The following is a 22,326-nucleotide window of genomic DNA, read 5'->3' on the forward strand; positions in this document are numbered from 1 at the left end:
AAGGTTTAATCTTTGCCATAGCAAGTGAAAAGAGATCAAAGTAGGCTGGTGAATGAATAGAAAATACTAAATCCTCTCACAAGCACAGTAAGCCAACATGCCATAACAAAAGAACCACAATAACTCTTCCATCTCTATGCCAGACTTCATCCACTCCCTGGCCAAGACAGTCAGGACTGAACTAAAACAAAACAAAAAATAAAACAAACAAAAATGTTATGTCCAACTTCCAAATATTCTTGGCTTAAACAGAAAATGTATATACTACAATGTTTAAACTGGCATTGTACCCATACAATTTGTTCCCTGAGATTCTTCATATGTTATTAAAAGTTTACATGTTACTGAACCGCCACAAAGCACATTTACATCTTTACAATTGCCTCTTGCTCTCTGCAAACAGTATTCCTTTATATTTTTCTAGTACACAGCTGAATACAGCAGCTGTGAAACTCAGGAATGCAAGCAACTAATTAGGCTGGCATAAACCTTGCCTAGCATGTAAAGCAAGACCAAGCTGCAAATGCTAAGAGTACAGGAGCCAAATCAATCTGCAGTATACGGCTGAAGACAACATCTCCCATTTTTGGTGTATTTTCTACAGCTGATATGAAAATCTGAAATGTAAACATGTTCACGCAAACATGAATGCATGTTATGATTAAACAAAAAGCACATGATTTTATATATATATATATATATACACATGATATATATGATTTTATATATATATATATATATAAATATATAATATATATAGTAATGTATAGTAATATATATATATATATATATATATATATATATATATATATATGTTCGCAGACATCTCAAAAACAAAAGAAGAAAGTCCAGGGACAGAGGTGATGCACTGATTCTTCACCTGATTTCCAGTTCCTCTACACATGTGTTTGGCAGATCATGACTTAGATATGTACAGTCTTCACTGGGTAAAAAAACTGGCTGCATGGACAGGACATCCAGAGTGGTGGTGGTTTAAATTAAATCCAGCTGGCAATAGATCATCATTGGTGTTCCTCAGAGATCAGTACTGAGGCCAACACTGCTACCATCTATATTGATGATCCATATGGACACATTTGAGAAAATTCTTGGCAAGTTTGCAGATGACACTGAGCTGTGAGGAAGTGTTGATCATCTTCTGAGAGTAGAAAGGCCATTCAAAGGGATCTGGACAGGCTCAATCACTTGGGCTGAGGTCAACTGTATGAGCTTCAAGAGGACGAATTGCCAAATCCTGCACCTTGGCCACAACAGCCTTTCCAATAGCCATGGCTATAGAGTGGTTGCCAAGCTGCAAGAAGGAAAAGGATCTGAGAGTGCTGCTCAACACTAGCCTGAACATGAGCCAGCAGTGTACCCAGGTGGCCAATAAGGCCAATGGCATCCTGGCTTGTATCAAAAATAGTGTAATTAGCAGGACCACAGAGGTAATTGTCACCTTGTACTCAGCACTGGTGTGTCCCTAACTCAACTACCATGCTCAGTTTCGGGTCCCTCACTACAGCAAAGACATGGAGGCCCTGGAGCATGCCCAGAGAAGGGCAGCAAAGCTGTTGAGGGGTTTGGTGCACAGATCTTGTGATGAATGGCTGAGGGAGATGGGATTACTTAGTCAGGAGAGAAGAGCTCAGGGGAGACTTGACTGCTCTCCACAGTTATCTGAAAGGAGGTTGTGATGAGGTGGGAGTTAGTCTCTTCTCCCAGATAACTAGTGATAGATGAGAGGGAATGGTCCTAAGTTTTGCCAAGGAGATTTAGGTTGGATGTGAGGGAAAATTTCTTCTATGAAAGAGTGGTAATGCATTCAAACAGGCTGCCCAGGGATGTGGTGGAGTCACATCGCCGGAAGTGTTCAAGAAAAAGGCATCTGTGGCACTGAGGGACATGGTTTAATGGCCATGGTGGTGATGGATTGACAGCTGGATGAGATAGTCCTAGAGATCTTCTCCAAATGTTAATGATTCTGTGATTAGAATTCACACCACAGGCAGAACATTTCTGTGGGACACAGTTACACCGCTACTGAATTCAAAACTGGTAAGTTATTTGAAAAGGGTGTTGTTTGTGTAAATAAGTTGTGTCAGACTGTAAAGCCAGAGCACACAGAAAACAACACTGCAAAAGTAAGACTAAACACATATGGAGCCACAAAATACACATTACAATATCCTCACCCTTATCAATGCAAGTGAAAAACATCAACTCTCCACTCAGAAGAAGTAAAGAAAGCAAAAATTATCTGCAGAAATAACAAAATATTCATATTGTAATAGTCACCGATGCAGAAAAATGTTTTAGGTAAATCAGACATTTTAACAAATCCTCATTATAGGTAGCAATACCAGCTATTGCTTCGTAGCAAACACCAAGCTATATTTAGATCTTTACCTCTGAGAAAACTCAGCATTTTCCATCTGCAAAACCTTCTGAAACTGCCACAACTCTGAAGTTGTGATCAATTACAATACTAAATTCATACCCTTTTTGTATTTCTGTTACTTTTCAGAAACTCAAGTTACCAGCTGTAAACATGACCTGGCATTTTCTAAATTATATTTTCTAAATTAAATGCCTGCGCTAAGGCATTGGTCAGCACATAAACAATTCTTTGCTTTCTTAAGTAACTTAAGAAATAAGGCTGGAGAAAGGCCACAGCCTTCCCCACCCTCCCAAATAATTAGAGTGAAGTGGCCTAAAATGAAACTGCATTTGTACTTCTTATGCAGAAGTTTAGAAAGCTTTAGAAATCTTAAGAGATCTAAAGGTTACAACTAAGTACATGCTCTCAATCAGGCTACAGAAAGGAAAACTTCATGATTTCTAGAGATTTCTCATTCCTTCCTCCCAAAACAGCAGCAAGACTTCAAACACCCTACCATTACAGAACAATTGTTTAAGATTTGTCAGCTCAAAACCAGGCAATTATTACTACCTTGCTCAGGCTATGATCATGTCAAGAGATCCAATGCTCTGGAAAGGAAACTCAGGGCTTACGTTACATCCTCTGTAACTGCCACTTTTTGGAAACACAAATGTGTTACATTAGCTCAGACAGTGATCGGGTCAGCTAAGTGAAGTTTTTTATGTGCATCAGTAGTAAGTGTTCGATAGTTTAATACAAAGGTACAGTACAACTTAATGACCACTGCTACCCATCACTTCTGGGACTATTGTGGCCATTTGTGAAACAGCCGTGATTTTCCTAATCATATTTACAAAGGACTAACACGGTGTTATCACACAGACATCTGGACGAGTTTTACTGACACTCTCTGCCACTTGATATTCAAAAATTAAAATTGCCAAAAATAGAATTTCTTTCACTTTTTTTTAAAGAGAATATACATCCAAGTTATATACAAAACACATTTATTGTATGTTCAGATGTGAAGTCGTGAATCAAGAAGCACTGTATACAGCTTTACTGTAATCTAGAAAGCTCTCACTTGTGCTGTAGGCTCCAGTGCAGAGAATTCTGGTGGAAGGACTTTGCTGCTTAGAGAACTCTGAGAGGAAAAAAAACAATAGTTCTTTGCCTAGCAGTATCTATTGAAATCTTCCAGGAAAAATTCTAAGGAAGAATAGAATTCCAGTTGAGATGTCTCCAGTGATATCAACTGTGGTAGAGTACCTGTTAGTTTTGTCAGTGCTTACCATGTCTCTCCCTGCACTAGAAGGTCATGGATCTTACTGACAATTCTCAGACAGATGAAGAGGAAAAATTAAAAAAAACAAAAAACACAAAGCTCACATGCCACTGAACTTTAGCTTCAAAATACAAAGAGCACAACAAAACACAAGCACTTTTTAGTCCTCCTTGTATTCAAGATCGATAACTCTTTCCATTCCTACCAATTCAACCGCAGTTCTACTTGCTCAGTCTAGCTGAGTTTGTTAATTGCTTTCATTACCACACCTCCTCCATAAGCATTTCCAAGGGCTGCGTCTTTCAACTGTCCTCTCAACTTCGTGTTACTCCAATAGTTCTTTCTTCTTCAGTCTTTCCACTCTACAATTCACTATTGTTTTTTCTGCTTCCACGATGATCTCTAAGATTTCCCTTTACATTTAAAGCAGTTTGTGGCTTCACCAGCTAGCAAAGCATTGTATTTTTCATTTCTCCTCAATACAGGTCCAGGTCAGGTGTGGAGTCAGCACTCTTGTAGGTTCATTTCAAAGTACACTATTTCATATTAGTGAACTTCTCATATCCTGCTTTTATTTACTTTCAGAAGCTTTCATTGCCAGTGAAATCAATGGCTGTCATGACATTATCTTTACAAAAGACTGAAAAAGGAACTCACTGCTGTAGAACTTGGAAGCTATAGCTCCATATTGCTTCCATATGTGCCAGCGTCAGGAGTCAGAAGACTTGTTCCTCACGCTGCTTGATTCATAAAGAAGCATCACATCACAACAGCTAACAGATGCACTCATATCTAAATATTTATCAAGCAGTTATTTCTACTGTACCATGCCAGTCAACCTATTACCTTAGAGAACAGCCAAGTTTACCATATAACTTACATATAACTAGGAAGGAAGCACCAGTCCAATCAAATCTAATGCATATTACCATAACTCCTATATAAAACCCTTTAATAAGAAGAACACGTGTCACTTTTACAATATTAGGCCATTGCCTCTGTTATTCATCCCAGAAAGTTGGACTAGCACCTCACTGTCAACATACATAAACTTTTTTCTAGATTACACATGGTCACAGCCATTTACTACTCTTTCTTTCATAACTAGTATATAGACACCTGTACTGGAATAGCATAAAAGACACCTGTATTTGTTTCAATCCAAATATCTCCTTCTTCATCACTGGCAACTGAGATGATGTGCAACAGCCGACATACAACTCCACATTGCCAAATTATACGCACTGCCAAATTACAGCAATTCTGAAATTCCATTCACTTCTTTGCCACTTCACACTGGTGGTCCACAGTTGTTTGTTGATTAACTAGATCCTGCTGTTTTTGAACTCCTACTTCATAGTAAACATATGATTACTTTGTGCCATTGTGTTCTAGCCCAGTTTATTTCATGTTTCATATTGTTCCCACGACATAAATCTCCACAGAGTTGATGCTTTCACTCTAGCATAGTAATGAAGTTTTCCAAGAACAATGTTACTTTTTGTGTTATAACTAGGAATGAACAACTACAATGGATGGAAGAAAAACCAGCCAGCCAGTTCCAAAACAGACCCCAGAAGGTACCCTGCTAAATAGAAATCATTAAGTTCACCATCAACACCTTTCTTAAACACACTACACCTTTAGTACTAAACTTTCTCTTAATCATTTTTAAATGATTTTCCAAATGACTTTACAAAACATTCTACTGAAATTCAGAAGAAAATGATGGACAAGCTTCAATCTTGATATGAACTGAAATGCTTGTATAGGTACACTTCAGCAGTCTGTGCAGCATGCCTAAGGACCCTACACCTACTTAATTTTTTACGGCAGTTCACTCTGACCTGTACAAAAATAGAGAAAATACTGCACTGTAGCCTCTCACTAAAATGCTTTTAGAAAATGAGCATATGCCAGTTGTCCTGGGATATTCAAGAAAAGATGGAAGTTTGATGCCTACTAAAACACAGAAGGGCTCATCAGGCAACAGTAGCCAAAATGATTCAGTTCAGGTCCTTTCTCAGCCAATTTGTCATTCTGGGAAGCCAGAGAAGGTGACACTTTCCTTTATAATACAGATATTCTAAAAACCTTAGCTAAAAACTTGCATATTATCTTCCAACCTGACTCCAAATTATACTAGGCCTGAGGTATTACCATTTGGAAAGACAGATTTTTGGGTAGTCAGACGCCACAATAGTGAGGAACTAAAAAAATAAAAAATATAAAAAAAACCACTGCACAAAAAAGGTGGCAGAGAGCTTCAAAACAGAAGTAGGCATCAAGAGAAAAATCTAATTTGGGGGGTAAACAGTGCTGAAACCATTCCTAGAAGTTGTAACTCAAGTAAAAGATCCCCTCAGATATTAGTTAACAGTTTTCTAAAATCACTGATTCAATAGGTAGCTCCAACAACAAAAGCCAGTAAGACAGACCATCTTCAAGAACCTAGAGAGTAAAACAAAGTGTCACTATGAAATTACAATAAATCCTTGCTGTCTCCACATTTTAACTACTGTTTGCATTAATCTTCACAACTCAAAAAAAATCACGCAGCAGAATTAGAGAGAGATAAAAAGATGAAGAGAACCAAAGAAAGCAGAAGTCAAAGCACCTGAGGCCACTCACCTGTGAGGAAAAGGCCACAAGTAGATTTGGTTAAGCTTTATGACCAGAAAAGATAAAATACGTGCAAACAGTTACCAAATCACAGACTCACCAAACACTAGAATTAGGAGCACTCTATTCAAATTTCAGGCAGATGACAGCAGTAACGCATTTGTGAGTTTGTGAAAAAGCAGTGAATTTCTGGATCTCGCTTCCACAAGAGATTTATGAGTCAGGCAGTATAAGTTCCTTCAGAAGGGTATTCGATAAGCCCACTAACAGTAGGTCCATAAGCAAGCATTTAGCAAGACTGTACAGAACTGGACTTTCTAACATACCAAATATAAAACTTTTGATACAAGGGAAAGATGATCAGAGGGCTGGAGCACCTCCAGTACAAAGACAGGCTGAGGGAACTGGGCTTATTCAGCCTGGAGAAGAGATGGCTGCGAGGAGACCTCATTGCAACCTTCCGATATTTAAAAGGAGATCATAAACAGGAATGGAATCAACTTTTTACAAGGATAGACGGCGACAGGACTAGGGGGAATGGTTTTGAACTCAAGATTGGATGATGGGGTAATGTTTTAATGAGAGCGGTGAGAAGATCTGTCTGAAACAGGCCACCCAGAAAGGCTGTGGACACTACATCCCTGGAGGCGTTCAAGGCCGGGTTGGATGGAGCCCTTGGCAACCAGGTCTAGTACCAGACCTGGAGGTTAGTGGCCCGGCCTGTGGCAGGGGGTTGGAACTGGCTGATCTTTTGCATCCTTTCAATCCAAGCCATTCTATGAATCTATGAAAGACAAAGGCACCATAGTGCAGTCAGCAGCAATACTGGCCTGATTTTCATGAATAACCTCACCTGCTGCCAGCATGCTAGATGAACCATCAGTGTGCTCCACTGGGACATTTGTTACAACACTGATTAGCTTAGTTAAAGGTGAGAAACAACATTCCGAAAAGACAGAAACATTTAATGAGCTTCTAAAAAAAAGAAACAAACGTCCAACTCTCCAATTTCACTAAAGCGTTGTTTAGAAGAAAAGTTATCCTTTACTTTCCATAGAGCAATCTTACTTTCACAAAGCAGTCTCTTTTCCAAACTGTAAGAAAAGCCCAAACCAAAACAAACAAATAGAACCACTAATTTCCAATATTCACACAAGGTTTTACAACTCCCACTAGTTACCCTCCTGCCCTATTTGAGCCCTCCGCAATTCTCAGTTTTGAGGAAGTAATTAGAGTTGTAAATATCATTCAAAAGATAAGTAAGACATTAGCATATGACATTCTTGTATTTTCTGTCCTGTAACTCTTTTTTTTTTTTCTGTGTAAGTGAAGGTTTTCCTTCAGTCACTGGTAATGACATTTGCATCATTTCTGTCAGAATAACAAACTGTAGTTGTAAGAATAATTTAATGTCTTCTTATAGTTCGATGTCTTGTGTTTTTATTTTTTTAAGACTAAACATAATTTGATATCTTGCATATTTAGTCAGCAATTCCTTGGAGTTATTTGAAACAACTTTGCAGACAGCTTCCTTGAAATCTTTTAAAACTGCTTCTGAAACTACCACTCCAGTCTTTAACTGTGTATTTTTACAGGTCAAAGTCCTTTTTGTTCCAAGACAGTTATAGTATGCAGGAACAAAGGCAGATTCAGTCAAGTCTCTCTTTAGAACAGCACTGAGTTTTAGTGGTTGCAGAAGTTTTCCAGCTTTTCTACAAAAGAATTTAAGATCGTGGTAGATCAAAACAGAGTGGTGAATACTCTCTGCCAAAAGACTGAGATGACTTGGCCCTTTTCTCCCTCCCTTCCCCCTTCTTCATTTTGTTTGTTGCTTAAATGAATGGCAGAGACCTCCTTTTCATGATTTTGTTTTCTCTGAAGCTGACAATAGCTGCATAGAAACAATAGCTTCTTGCATCACAAGGATCTCTAGCAACATCCCTTACAGATGCTTTCACTCAGTACTATTTTCCTTTTTTGATCTAACCAATCAAATAAAGCTTTTTTCCTCCTCTTATTTTGCAGTATTATACCAAGTATGAATATTTATTACTACTTAGTTTATTTCAGAGCTGTCAAACATTGCCCCCAATTAAAAGGCAGAAGCCTTACATTTCATACACATTTAAAGTCTGTGTTTTGTCTCACCATAGAATGGTTATAGGATTTCAATATCAGACCATTAAGGGATCTTTGAGTAATATTTTAATTCTTCTGAGTGGTTTGATGAAAGCTTATTGTGTCTTAAAAATCATCTGGTTGGGATTTACGTTCATCCCGTTCATCATCACCTGAATTCCTTATTCCATTAAACTATCAAGATAAACTCGGGAATTTAATTCACACATACGGTACAGAGAATATGTGAATAAAACAAAAACTTAATCAGTAACTTGGAGTTTTGTAGAAATCAAAGCATGCATCTGCTTTTCAGACGAAATTAATTTCTGTTTACCTCATCTAGAGCCAGAAATAAGGCTTAAGTATGCTTCTAAACACAAAGCTTTATATAAAAAAAACTCACTCTACCTCCCTCTACTTACATACTTACTTGGTGGGTTCTACCACTGAAGGCAATTCCTAACTTACTAGGAATTGCTAATTACTAGCTGGCCAGGAAAGGAAGACAATGACAATACTCACGTATGGGATTGCACAGAGCTTTCAAAGCCTGATAGAAGCCATGATAAATTCAAATTTGCACTTAACTAAAGTGTCTATGAAATTAATGATAACTTGAAAGCAAAATAGTATCCTTCTAAATGAAAGGCATGATGATCCCACTGCCAATAATGCAGCCAAGGCCAAAGATTTTCTGCTATATGCAATATGTTTTATACTTGACGTTATTTTATTTCTGCTTGGGATTTCACAATTGCATTTTACAGTGTCCTGGGATTATCAGTGTTGCAAGTACAGCATGAGCGGCAAAGAACAAGCAGACTTTTCCCTCTATGAATATGGGAAACCTGAAATTTGCCTGAATATACCTGATGCAGCCAGCACACCACTGTGTAAACACAATAAGCTGCACTGAAAGCAGTATTATTTGAATAAAGAACAAAAAGTTCCCTGATTATATTCAAGACTTTAAGTACTAATTTCCCTCACTCTTTTGAAGATTCAAATATAAGATCAGACTCTGAGCCTCTACAAATAAAGAAAACTACAGAGAAAAAACAAACATGCTTGAAAAGAAACAGCTTAATTACAATTTACCTGTTTGAAAATGTCAGTTAAAGTTCTGGTTAGAAGCACAGTTATGCAAAGTTATCTCTAACAACTCTAATAACTTACTCCTATACTCTAAGCAATTCTAAAATTAACTTGGGTTCATAGTGACATAAAAGAAGAACTGAATTTAGACTGCAGTAGCAATCAAATGTCTTCTAGGGATGCTCTGTTCATGTAAACAATTCCTGTCACCACAGACATAAATAAATAAAAGCATATATCTGATAAATTAATTCCCTTTCCTAGGAAAGGTAATTCCAATGCAATTCTTTACTTGCATTATCACTAATTGACTATGCACTATCACTATTTGTCTAACAGATATAAAAATCTAGCTTTAAATATTTAGCAATGAATTCTGCATAACTCTCTCCACCAGAGAAATGGCAATACAGTCTTCCTTACATCCTCCCTATCTAAGTCAGCTATTTTTCCTCATGGAGAATAAGGCACAGAAGAGAGTAGCAAAGTACAAGAACCAGTAGCCCCATACTCTGCCTCCAACAGTGGTTTTACTTTAAAGAAGTATTTATTAGGACAGATATTTCTTCACCAGCTTCTATTAAATCAATGGCTTATGGATTTTCTAAGCCAACAATTGACTTGTTTATCGTGATACTTTCAGGAATAGAACAAAACACATTTCCAGGGTATCAGACACAGTCAGTACCATTTTATAGCTACATACTTCCTATAGAATTCAAAGCATCCCTTTGCAGAGGTCATAGTTACAGGAAAATCATCTCAACCATCTGTCTATCCCTATATTTGGAACACCATAACAAGCTATAGCCTTTTTAATTCTTGGAGTAAAAATGAAAAAAAAATTGAAACAAGAATATAGCAACTGTGAATGTTCTATGGAAAGGAACAAGGACAAAAAAAGAAGAAATAGCACACATCAGAACAAATGCAGTATGAACAGGTTCACAGATATAACCAATAGCAGTGTATGACAACTTACATCAGGACTGACATAGTTTTATTTCCCTATCCTCCCTTCACCCCATACATTTAATGAAAAACTAACACTGACATGGTGGGCAGAAAAGCCCAGAATCAACCAGCCGAACGTGGATTCACATCCATAGTCCAAATCACTGCAACAAGCTTAATTTAGATAAGTATCTAAAAGTCTTAAACTTTATTACAAAAAATTCCAGTTCTATCAGAATCTTTCACCCTAAATCTGGAAATACATACCGAAAGCACCTGTATGTCCAGACAACATTAAGTATAGCACAGTGACATGATGAGAAATTATATGATTAAATGATGAGAAATATCAAAAGCAGACGTTTTCTCAAAAACTATATTAAATTTCAAATCTCATCATGATTGACCATACAGTCTGCTTACTGCACCTTCTCACTACTGAACAAAATTCAGAGTGCTCGGGAACCCTTGCTGCAGACTTCTGTATCTTAACTTTGCGTTACATTGGAAATTTAACTTAACTCTGAAAACCTAACCCTAAACCTTACATTTATCTAAAAGGCAGTGGATTCTTTTACTCTGTAATGTACATTTATAGTGAACACTATTTTAGTGCTGACAGTGGGCTGGCAACACAATGCTACTCCTGATGTCAAGATCCCAGATATACAGCATGGAAAGAGTACAGAACAAACAATACACTGGGAGAAAAGTTCAAAAAGATAAAATCACGTTGATGATGTAAGCAATAATTGCCTACAAAGGAAGAAGTTATTAGAAAATAAGCAATGAAATGAACTTCTTCCATTCCGTTACTCTCAAGCACCAAAATAAATAAATAATCTAGATGGCACATGCCACAGATCAACCCAACAAAAACGCTGCTCAATTTTGTGCTTCAGGAAAGGAGCTCCCCTAATAAATACTTCACACTGTTCAACTTTTTTTTTATAGTCATTGAATAACTAGGTACATTAGAAGAACTCAAGGGGTAATTCATCTTTTATAACTTTGGCAACAGCAACAGTTCTCGCTCAGGCATGACCTCTTTCCAATGAGTCATCATCTCTTCTCACCTCATCAAGGCATAAGGCCATGCTTGATGCCATGTTGTCATGAGACCATGTAATAACAAAGACTTCAGTTCATAAAGCTGTAAGAAGAAAACAGGAGTAAAACTGGGTCCCTGCAACAGGCTACTATAGCAAGTGGGGGCAAAGCACAATACTACTGAACAGAAATGGAAGACAGGATTCCCCTGTAACATAATGGAAGGGAGGAATAAAACCGTGCTGTATAAGCTGTGTAATCCAAGCAGCCATATACAGCTCTGTGTTAAACACAGAACAAAAAGACAAGAAGGTTCTTTGAAGATTAGGATTTCAACTCCTGTCATCCAAGAACTATTTATACAACACATAGAAGACCTACATAAATATGTGAAAATCTTCAAATTACAACGGATATCCACTTACTGCATATTAAAAGCCAAACACTTAAGAGTGATTTTACAAAGAACATGGCAAACTTAACACATCCTCCTGATCAACACTTTGGTAGCAACCATCCCCAGAAAGTCTGGGTGCAATAAAATGAGAAACTGAACAGGATAAAGAAGTCTGAAGGTCAGACCCTCTAGCCCTACCAACAATAGCAAACTTGAAGCCCTGTGTGTGATCTGACCACTAGGGAAGGACAATAAAACATTGTGTCAGCATGGCTTACATGGGGATTAGGTAATTGAGTCAAATGATTTAAATGTGCTAACAAAAAAAGACTTAATCACAGTGAAATAACTGATACATGTCACCAAAGGAAAGAGTAAAAAGCACATTACCACTTAAACCTATCTTTCGGAAACTCTGAGATAGGGTGACTACCCAAGCCTGAACAGAATTTTTATAGCGGTATTATACCTTCTATAAAATTGTTGTTGCTACTGGGAGCTGCACATAAAGGTCAAGATCATCATACCAGATTACCCAAAAACACAGAGGATTGTGTAGACACTGACAAACCCATGTCGTGGAAATTGGGCTTTAGAAACAACAACAGAAATCGTAGCTCTTACCCTTATTTAGTAGCCTTTGTATCTGAAGGCAGAACAGTCTCCATGTTTTGGCAAGGTTAAGGACAGAGCAGCTGCCAGTAACTTTCTGGACTAACTGGATTTTCTTTGACCACGATCATCAGTTTCAGGTGTTCAGATATACATGACAGAAAATCCAAAGCAGATGATTACAAAATAATAGTCATCAAGACAAGATTTCTTCCTGCCTCCCATCTATTAGAGGTTATTTAAACTACAGATAGGTAGGACATAAAGTGCCTCTTATGCCTGCCTGTGATTTTGGTGTTTCTTTAGGCTGTGGTACAGAACTGGATACTCCCACCATCTATACCAACATTCTCCTTAAAATTATGCTATTCTTCCAGCATTCACGTCTTCTGGTAATAAGTTCCAAATGACAACCATTCCTGGTTCCTGCTCTTTTCCCAGTTTCAAGTTTTCTCTTCCAAAAACTGACAGTTCTCCTACTGCTTTTATTAAGACAAAAAAAACAAAAACAAAAAACAACAACGAAAAAAAAAACAACAAAAACAAACCACCACAAGCTCATGATCTTTCTTTCTTATAGCACATTCCTTTTCCTAGAGGTTCTATCCAGTCTTCAGTTACTCTTCCCTTACAAGAAGGTCCTTTCTCTTCTCTGCCACATTATTTCTGACACTGTGAGAACACCACTGCATCCTCCCCCCTTCTCAAATGAGCAATTACATAATTCATTCCTCTGTTCTAGGTAGCATTTCAGATTTGCAGAGACAAGAGAGAATAGGAACAGCCTGAGGAAGAAACAGACTGAACACAATTGGACTGGAAAAGTAAATGAAAAATACCAATCAACTTTCCAACGGTCTGCAGGGCATAAAACAGATTTATCCTATTTCATCAAATGCTGAACTTAAGGAAAAATAATAAATGCAAGTTATTCTTTCTCCACATAATTGTATAGATCTTCGCACAAGATAACATGGATAATGCATAAGAAGTGAGGATACATGGGTATAAGCTCACTTCTGAAGCAGTTGGTTATTATTTTTTAAAGGAAAGTCATCACCAGACAAATGTCTGTTTTTAGACCTCAAAAATAAGCACCTCTGGACAGGGAAAAACACCCATACAGCCCACACTCCAGCTCTTCAATGTATAAGCACATTTTTCATGACCGGATCCACAGTTACTGCTGGCAGTTCACAAGCTAAAATGAACAAGCTCTCTCCCATTTCCAAAGCAGATTATCAAAGCATATTTCAAGTAACATCCACAAATTGTACTGAAATATGTAACAAACTTCAGTATCAGAAGTGATTATAAAAAGCTCAAATAGCTGACAACTTGATTTGTATTACATTACGAGAACATAAGTTATCCCATGCAATAGTAACTGGAAACATTACCTGTAACTCTAGACAACTTTTATACCAATGTTTATCCAACTGAGAAAAAACAGATACACAGCAAGCAGTTCCGTAGCGTCAGTTCTTGAAAATGCTGGGTTTTATCCAAATACTGGTTTTCATGCATTTTTGGCCATAAGTTGCAATAATGCCTTCCATTTGTACATCTATTTTCTATTCAGACATAAGAAGTCTCCTGTGAAACACTTAAACCTAATTGGAGCTTATCAAAATGACAATATATAACTTTCCTTCTAGAAGGTTCTGGTCTCATTCTCACACTTATTGTTCATATATTGTTTGCAATACTGTTGTAGTGAAGAATGATAAGTTTTAAGTGTGATGTTTTTGAAAAAAAAAAAAAAAATCAAACTATTCTCTTAGCTCTCACTATTATTTAGAGAAAAATAATGGAATTAATAAAGCATTATCTGGATTCTAAAAACCATTCAGTGTAGCTGATGGAAAGATGGGAAAAAAATATATACTTCTCAAAACAAGTCCATTACTAAACAAACAAACAACAACAAAAAAAAACCCAACACTTTTATTCAGCAAACAAGCATAAGTGTAATTTTTAAAAATTTATTTCTCAAAATATAAATTTAGTTTTAAGGAAATTGAATTCTTTAAGGTAAGACAGTATGGGAAAAAATGCCCGGACTGACCAATTTAATGCTTCCGCAGAAAATTTCTGTAAGAATTTTAACTGTGCCTTCAACCTTGTGTAGCTCATATGATATCACGCCCTGATGCTACATGGAACACAGTTCTGGGTTTGGCGGGTCCCAGTAACTCACTTTTAATGAAGAACATCATACTTCACACTTTCTCTTTGTCCCAGTCATGCATTTTCTGATATTTTTGAGGTCACAGATCATCTGACAGTAATCTAAATTCCCCAATCCTGTAGAAAACTATCAGATTCAAAAATCCACTAAATTAATGCGATTAATACATTATATCAGGGAAAAAAAGATATTGGAGACAATGAATGAGACAGCCAGTAAGAACAACAGAACTGGCAGAAGCACACTCTCTTTGTCAGAAGCAGCTAGATCAATCTTGATTGCCTGTGCAACCACAGCCCAGCTTGCTAATAACCTACCTTCTGAACACCAAAGCCACCTACATGCAATCTAGTGTGATCTGTTCTTTCAGTATTTGTCTCTATGTTCCTCCCTATGCCCCATGAACATCTCTACCATCAGTCCCACGGAAGACAAGCAAACACTGCAACAACCAGGAGCTGCTAACCCCAGTACAACTCTGCAGTGTGGCTGCTCACACAGGGAGCACGCTAGTGCAAATACTCAAAACCCTACAGTGCTATGATGAAATAACTGCTGAGACGCTGTCCCCCTACTCTGCTACTGATGGGTAATATTTAACACATTGCATCTCATATTTAAGTGATACAGCAAAACATGTGATTTCTTAATAGGAATGAAAATTTAGCATTATTACATTCAAGAGTTAATGTTCACGCTTCTGGCTTCATAAGTGAGCAGAAATCTGAAGAGTACAAAAGAAAAAACACTGGAGCACTGTCATGCCTTATTTTCGAGAAGACATCCAAAACAGCCAGTAACATGTAAAAAAAAAAATGGACACAGGCCTCAAAAAACAGTAGCACAAGTTGCTACAATGGAGTTTTCTGAAGCCTCCTGAACTCTGCGGGCATTATGCAAATCACTTTTGGAATTATCAGATTCTTCACTTGAAACACAAGCCATCGAGCACAAATTGAGGGTTTGGCGCAATACCACATCCAGCTAACAACTGAGCATTTGATTTTTTTGGTAGGGTTGAACTGTACTATGGGAGATGGGAAAGACAAGCCGCACAAAGGCTTGCTGCTTGTTTCTGCCTCATGAAACCACGCTGACCACCTCTGAATCTTCTCTTCAAAACATCTGGCTGTTATCAAGCTCCTGAACATGGGAGAGAATAAAACTCTTCCAGAAGAAGGCAGCAGAACCCCACCCTGTGCTAGGAGGTCTCAGACCTCATGAGGCTGGGAATGGATGACACACTCCCACTCACACCACAGAGCCAAAGGCACGAGCAACGCGCTTCCCCATTCTGGCAGAGGCCACGACCCGGCACCTCAGCGTGGCACAGCACCCTTCATTCACACGGGCTTCCAGCCGGTCCCACGCGAGCTGCGGCCAGAGCAGCACCGGGTCGCAGCAGAGAAGCAGCCATCCACGGGCACAAAGAGCTGGCACTTCCCTTATATTTTAATCGTATCCGAAATAATACCGCCAGGCCTTCCATCAGGAGACGGAAGCGTCCAAAGGCATTTATTCCAGCGCACGCCGCATTGTCATTTTCTGAGCCCACAGCCGCCACGACAGAGCGAACGCGAAGTTCTCCCTTCGCACGACGCGCCTCCATCACCGAGCTCCATCACCGAGCTCCATCATAGAGCCCCCTCCCCGAAGCCCCCCCCCCTCCCCGAACCTTCCTCCTCTCCTCCAACCCCCGCCCCCTCCCCCGGACCCCTACAGCACCCTCCCTCCCCCCTTCGCGCGCCCCCCGTCCGCCGCCCCTCCCCGCGCTGCCGCAGCCTCCCCGTGCCCGGCGGCCGCCGCTCCCCTGACAACCGCAGCGCCGGGCCCGGCCCCTCCCCGGCCCCGCGCACACAATGGGCCCGGCGCGAGGCCCCCTCCCCGCCCAGCCTCGCGGCAGCAGACGCACCACCGGCCCGACCCGGCCCCTCCCGGCCCCCCGCCGCGCTGACCATCGCTGCGTTTGATCTCCACGTAGATCCCAATCTGGATCTTGCCGAAGTTGGCCGCTGCCATCGCTTCATGGGGTAGCCGAGGAGAGCGGAGACGCTGCCGAGCGGGCGCGCGGGCAAGGCGCGCGCAGCAGCGGCGGGAGAGCGACCGCGGCGGCTCTGGGAGAGCGGCGGGGGAGCAGGGAGGGAGGGTCGGGGAGGGGGAAGAGGGGGGGGAGAGAGAAAAAAGGCGCCGGCCGGATACAACAGGCGCCGACCACCGTTGCGCCTGCGCGCTTCGCCGCGGCGTCACAGCGGGACCGGCTGACGGGGAGGCGGGGGCAGAACCAGAGCCGCTGCGGCCTTCCTTAGTCGCCCGTCCCCGCCTCGGCAGAAGGCGGTGCTGGAGCCGCGTGCACGGGGGCGCCCGAGGTGCGGCCGAGGGGCTGCCCGACGGGCTGCCCGACGGCGCTCGATTCGTTTGCCGGCGGTTGCGGGGTCGCGCGCGTGGGGCGTCGCGGTGCGACGGGCCAGGCCGGCGGGCTGCGCCTCCCGCACCTGTCTCCTGCTGCGTGGCTCCAGATGGTGGCTGAGCTGCTCTGAAGTTTTAGCCTAATAGCTTTATCCGCCTGCTGTCTGCTCGCAGGGTCGCTGCTGGCAGGTGAAACAGCTTACGGGACGCTGCCGAGCAGCTCCCCCACCTGTCTGCAGCTCTCGAAGCCGAGCAAGGCCGCGCTAACAGCAGCATCCCTCTGTCCCCGCCCCACCGCTGCCCCGTGCTCCGTCTCGGTGTGGAACAAAGCGCAATGCATGTTCAGCGTTTCGGAGTGATGACCCTGATGCCAGACGAAGTCGAGACGCTGCCTCCTGGGTTTCTCCTTGTGATTGCAACTGCCGCAAAGCCACAGTGGCTTAACGTTGCCCTTCTCGCACAGCTTTCAGGTCACCTTGGGAGCATCACAATAAATACCCCTTAGCACACAGCCTCTTCTTTCCCCAGCAAAGCCTGTCTATTAAAAATAATCCCCCAATCCACACTCCAGCCAGTAATGCCTAACAAGGGCTGACACCTCATTGAGAGCCACCGGCCACGGCCCCTCAGCTTCTGAGCCCCACAGCTTCCCCTGTCTCCACTTTCAGACCCACTCTGAAACCAGAGCAACCCACTTGACATTCATGACTTTTGGCCCCTGCAGGCCTTCAGAACGCATGTAGAGAAGTGCACACGGAACAGAGCCAGAGAGGAACTGGCAAAAGGTTAAACAGCAGCAACTGTCTCTCACAGCTTGGTTGCTTGGTTGCAATTTGTGTTGGCATCTGTTCTGGTGTAAAACGCCCTTTTGGTGAACTGCTAAGGAAAAAAAACAGAGGATGAATAAAAGTATAGCACTTTTTTTTTTTTTTTTTTTTTTTTTAATGCATTATAAGTTTAAAACCTTACTCTTGCCCTTCATTTTTTATAAGAGAAATTGGCCTTGAATCACATTCATGTTTATGGTGGAATTATGATACTAAAGGCAGTAAGAACTTATTTTGACTTTCTAGTTTGTTCAGTGTCTATTTAATTTACAAAGTTATGCTGCGTTGAAAAACAGTGATGCTAAGCCAAGTGGTGCAGTCAATACAGTAGAAGAAAGGGATGTCTTGGACACCCCTGAGAACATAATAAAGCCAGTGGATCAGAGAAATCCTAGGTATGAGTATGGACTGGGGGATGACCTCCTTGTGAGCAGCCCTGCTAAGGACTTAGGGATCCTAATGGGTGAAAAGCAGGTTGTGAGTCAGCAGTGTGCATTTGCAATCCAGAAGGCCAATGATATTCTGGGCTGCATCAACAGAAGGGTGAGCAGCAGGGAGAGGGAGGGGATTATCTCTCTCTGCTCTGCCTCTGTGAGGCCCCATCTGGATTACTGTGTCCAGGCCTGTGGCCCCCAGCACAAGAAGGATATGGAGCTGTTGGAATAGCTTCAGAAAAGGGACGCAGAGATGGTCAGGGTGCTGGAGTACCTCTCCTATGATGAAAAGTTGAGGAATTTGGGATTATTTAACTTAGAGAATAGAAGGTTCCGAGACCTCACTGTAATCTTCCAGCACCTGAAAGAAGCTTACAGGCAAGAGGGGGACTGATTTTTCATGCAGGTTGATAGTGATAGCACAAGAGGAAATAGACTCAGAAGAGGTTTAAGCTATATGTTAGGAAGAAATTCTTCACTAAGAGAGTGATAGGGCACAGGCACAGACTGCCCAAGAAGCTGTGAATGTGACATCCCTGGAGGCATTCAAGAACAAACTTGGTGGGTTCCTAGGCAGTCTGATCTGGTTCATGGCAGGGGGGTTGGAACTAAGTGATCTTTGAGGTCCCTTGCAACCCAAGCCGTTCTGTGATTTTATGATTCTAGGTAAATGGTCTGATACAAGAAATATAATACATTTGAGAAGGCCTCTTCTAATTACAACAGAGCTAAGGATGTGCATGTTCTTTTTGATCTGTAGGTGTTCTTAAATGAAAATGCGACAGATGTTTTAGACCTTAAAAATTAGACGTGGGCTGACACTGAATTAAAAACTAATTTTTTTCTTCTACTCGCCATATTCCATGGCACATCAGGAATTTGCACTGTAGTTTTATGCTGTTGGTTTTGTACAATTTTTACTACATGGATTGTATCGTTATTTAAAACTCCCCTCCTGCTAGACACAGGACTTCATGAATAATAGCACAATACAATCAGAAAGTGATTTTAAAAAGAAAACTGCCATGTCTGTAGAGATAAAATATTTTAATCCATTTTCCATTCGATACATATCATGATTTTGTGATTTTTGGTTATCGGTATTCCACATCATAACACCATGTAGTGCTCTGGGAGTTAAACTGTTAATGCTCCAGTTCTGGGCACCTGTCTGGAAGAGAACTACACACCCCGGGGAGCTTTTCGGTCACAGAGGAGATGTAACCCCTGACAAGGTCACCCGATGCGCTCTTCTTTGTCAGGTTCTCCTCCCTGCTGCTCAACTGGACTGCTCACCTCACCTCACCTTGGTGTTATGGAGAGGCCTTTCCACCTTTCAGACACTCTCTCTCACTGTATTTGATTGATTGGCTTCAATTCTAATTATTAATTTATGTTAATGTTATGTTATATTTAATATTATGTTATGGTGTGTTATCTTGCATTCTGATACTGTATTTAGTAAATTAGTTTGTTTCTCCTCAGATTGTTGCCACGGTTTTTAATTATTTTGGGGTCCCCTGTTTCCCTTTTCTGGATGCACGGATTCGTGAAATCCTCCTCCCCGCTAGTCATGGGACTGGGCCGAACCAGCCCTTAAACCGTTGACAATATATAATGAAATATAAAAATCTCATTTTCATGTAGCAACATCTCATGGTAAATTTTGCGACATTCAAAACTTTACATAGCCGTCCCTGAGAGTTCAAGTGTTCAGAAAAAATCACTCAAAATCTTCATAACTGTTCAAAATCTCAATAACTATTCTTATGTCTTCCTCAACTGTTCTCTAACTTCCTCCTGAAAAATTCTACAAGTTATCTTCACAAATAAAGCTGATGTATTACTAGAATGATAATACTTCTTGTGTTATTGTTTACTAATTAAATATTAGGGAAAAAAAATGATGTTAGATTTTTTTGCTTTCACCTTAGCATGATAGTAATGTGTCTGTAGTAGAGAATCCTAGTGCTGAAGGTGTAGTTATAAAACTCAAACATACTTGTCATATGTCACTTACACACCTTAAATAGGGCTGTTGGTGAGAAGCAGACATTCATACCATCATGACAAAATGTTCTTCAGCAGTGTTTTGAAAACAGCAGATTTAAGCAAAAGTTTATCATTCCTCCATTGGTCACTGCTATCATCCCATAGCACTCTGCTAATTCCTGATGTGGCTTTTCTTATTCCTTCTCTATATGTTCCTCAAGAAAGACAGATTTCCCAAAAGTCTCTCATCTGCAAATGGCCTGTTTGCATGTTTTCATTTTTTTTTTCTTTTATTTATTTCCATGTGGTTTCTCAAGGTAATTCTAGATCTTGCCTCAGAAAAATCATAAGGCTGCCATATGGGTACATGATCAGACCAAAGAAAATAAGAAAATATGAGGCTCACAGACCTCTAGTGTTATCAAGAACATCACTCTGCGTATGGAAGCTCTGGTACATTTCAATCAGTTTGGAAGGTCAGCCAGAAAAGTGGAGAAGAGAAATTGTTGATTACATTTATCCCCAAAGCAAATGCATATACCTAAATTGAACTAATTTCACTTACTGCTTTATTATTGCAATATGAGCTGCACATCTAAAAACCACATTGCATGCAGACAGATAGAGCATTGCTAGATACCAGATTAAGAATCAAAATTGAAGAAGGGTAAGAATGTATGCTGGGCTCTCCAAAGAAGAAGGCATGAGGAAAACATTGTTCATTTGGGAAAAGCTCAGCTTGCTCTATGGCAATGACCTTCGCTTTTGCTCTGTATCTGCAAATTCAGTGACAACATTTTTGCTTTTTTTTTTTTATATTCATACTATTTGTGTACATTGGACAAATTAATCATAGTATGTAGCATCTTATAGCAGTCTCAAAAAACTCACTAGTTCAAAAGCTAGTTCACAAATTGATAGAAGTACTGAGAAATAACCAAGGTCAACACTGCTTATTGCAGTAAACAGTGATGTGATCATTGTGGCTCTGATTCATGCATTACATCTTCTCTTTTTCATTCCATATGTTGCTGCTGAATGTCTGGCCCAAGGAAGCTATGCGTCTGGTCATATTTAATTATGCTTTTCTACTGATTGTATGGAACACAAGCAAAATTCCTGCAAGATAGCAAACTACTTCAGAAAAATCATTAGTGAAGGCAGATGAACCTATGTCTCCTCCCAAGCCTCCTGCTTCCAACAGGTAAGTCCAGAATAGCTACAATATGTATATTGAGCCTTCATCCTCCTCTTTTATCCCGTCTCTCCATTCTCCAGAACTTTAACAGAAATCTCAGATGCTTTGTAATAAAACAGCTGGACTTTTCATCTGAATGAAAAAAAATGCACTACTTACAACCTTCTGCAATGTGCCATATTGCTTGTGAAAATGGTTTTTGCATGAAAGCAGCTGCCTTGTAGCTTAGTCTAATGATTAGATCCCATCTTCATACCTATCCTGCCTTGTAAAAAGCAGGATGGTTTCTTTATCTGTTCTTAGAAGTTATCCTGGAGCTTTCTATGTATTTCTGCATCATTAGTGCCAGTATTGGCAATAACAGATATTTATACCTATGGTATTTTTGCCTTAACACAAAATATTTTAGAACATTCTTGTGTTGGAATTTTAATGCAGGTTGATAGTGATAGAACAAGGGGAAATTGACAATTAGATTGTCGATGTGCTTTTGTTTATGTTTTTACCATCTTATAGCGCTCTTTCATAAATGCACAATAACTTGTAATTTAATTATCTGGAAGAACTTATGTAATTCTCTGGCAACACCCACATGGGCACTGGGCATGGTGATGTATACAGAGAACATGAAATTAAATCCTGAGCATACCCAATGAACTGGAACAGAGGTTAAAAGAAATAAAAAGAAAAGAAAAAAAAAAGAGAAAAAAAAACAGCTTTCTGAAGATTTTCTGTCATGAGGCAGTGAGGACCTACATT

General features: G+C 40.2%; 1 protein-coding gene across 2 annotated transcripts in view; it reads right to left on the bottom strand.

Moving 5' to 3' along the window:
* Positions 1-16,729, bottom strand: part of KIF2A (kinesin family member 2A) — a gene marked incomplete at both ends in the record, with an annotated part of 51,157 nt that extends 34,428 nt beyond the window's left edge. For both annotated transcript variants that reach the window (XM_079548901.1, XM_079548900.1), the window contains one exon: positions 16,666-16,729. In XM_079548901.1, the coding sequence (XP_079405027.1) occupies positions 16,666-16,729 (64 nt within the window). The remainder of the gene's footprint in view (positions 1-16,665) is intronic.
* Between the last annotated feature and the right edge of the window lie 5,597 nt (positions 16,730-22,326).

This window comes from Tetrao urogallus (assembly GCF_951394365.1).
Source record: "Tetrao urogallus genome assembly, chromosome: Z".
NCBI classification, from domain to species: Eukaryota; Metazoa; Chordata; class Aves; order Galliformes; family Phasianidae; genus Tetrao; species Tetrao urogallus.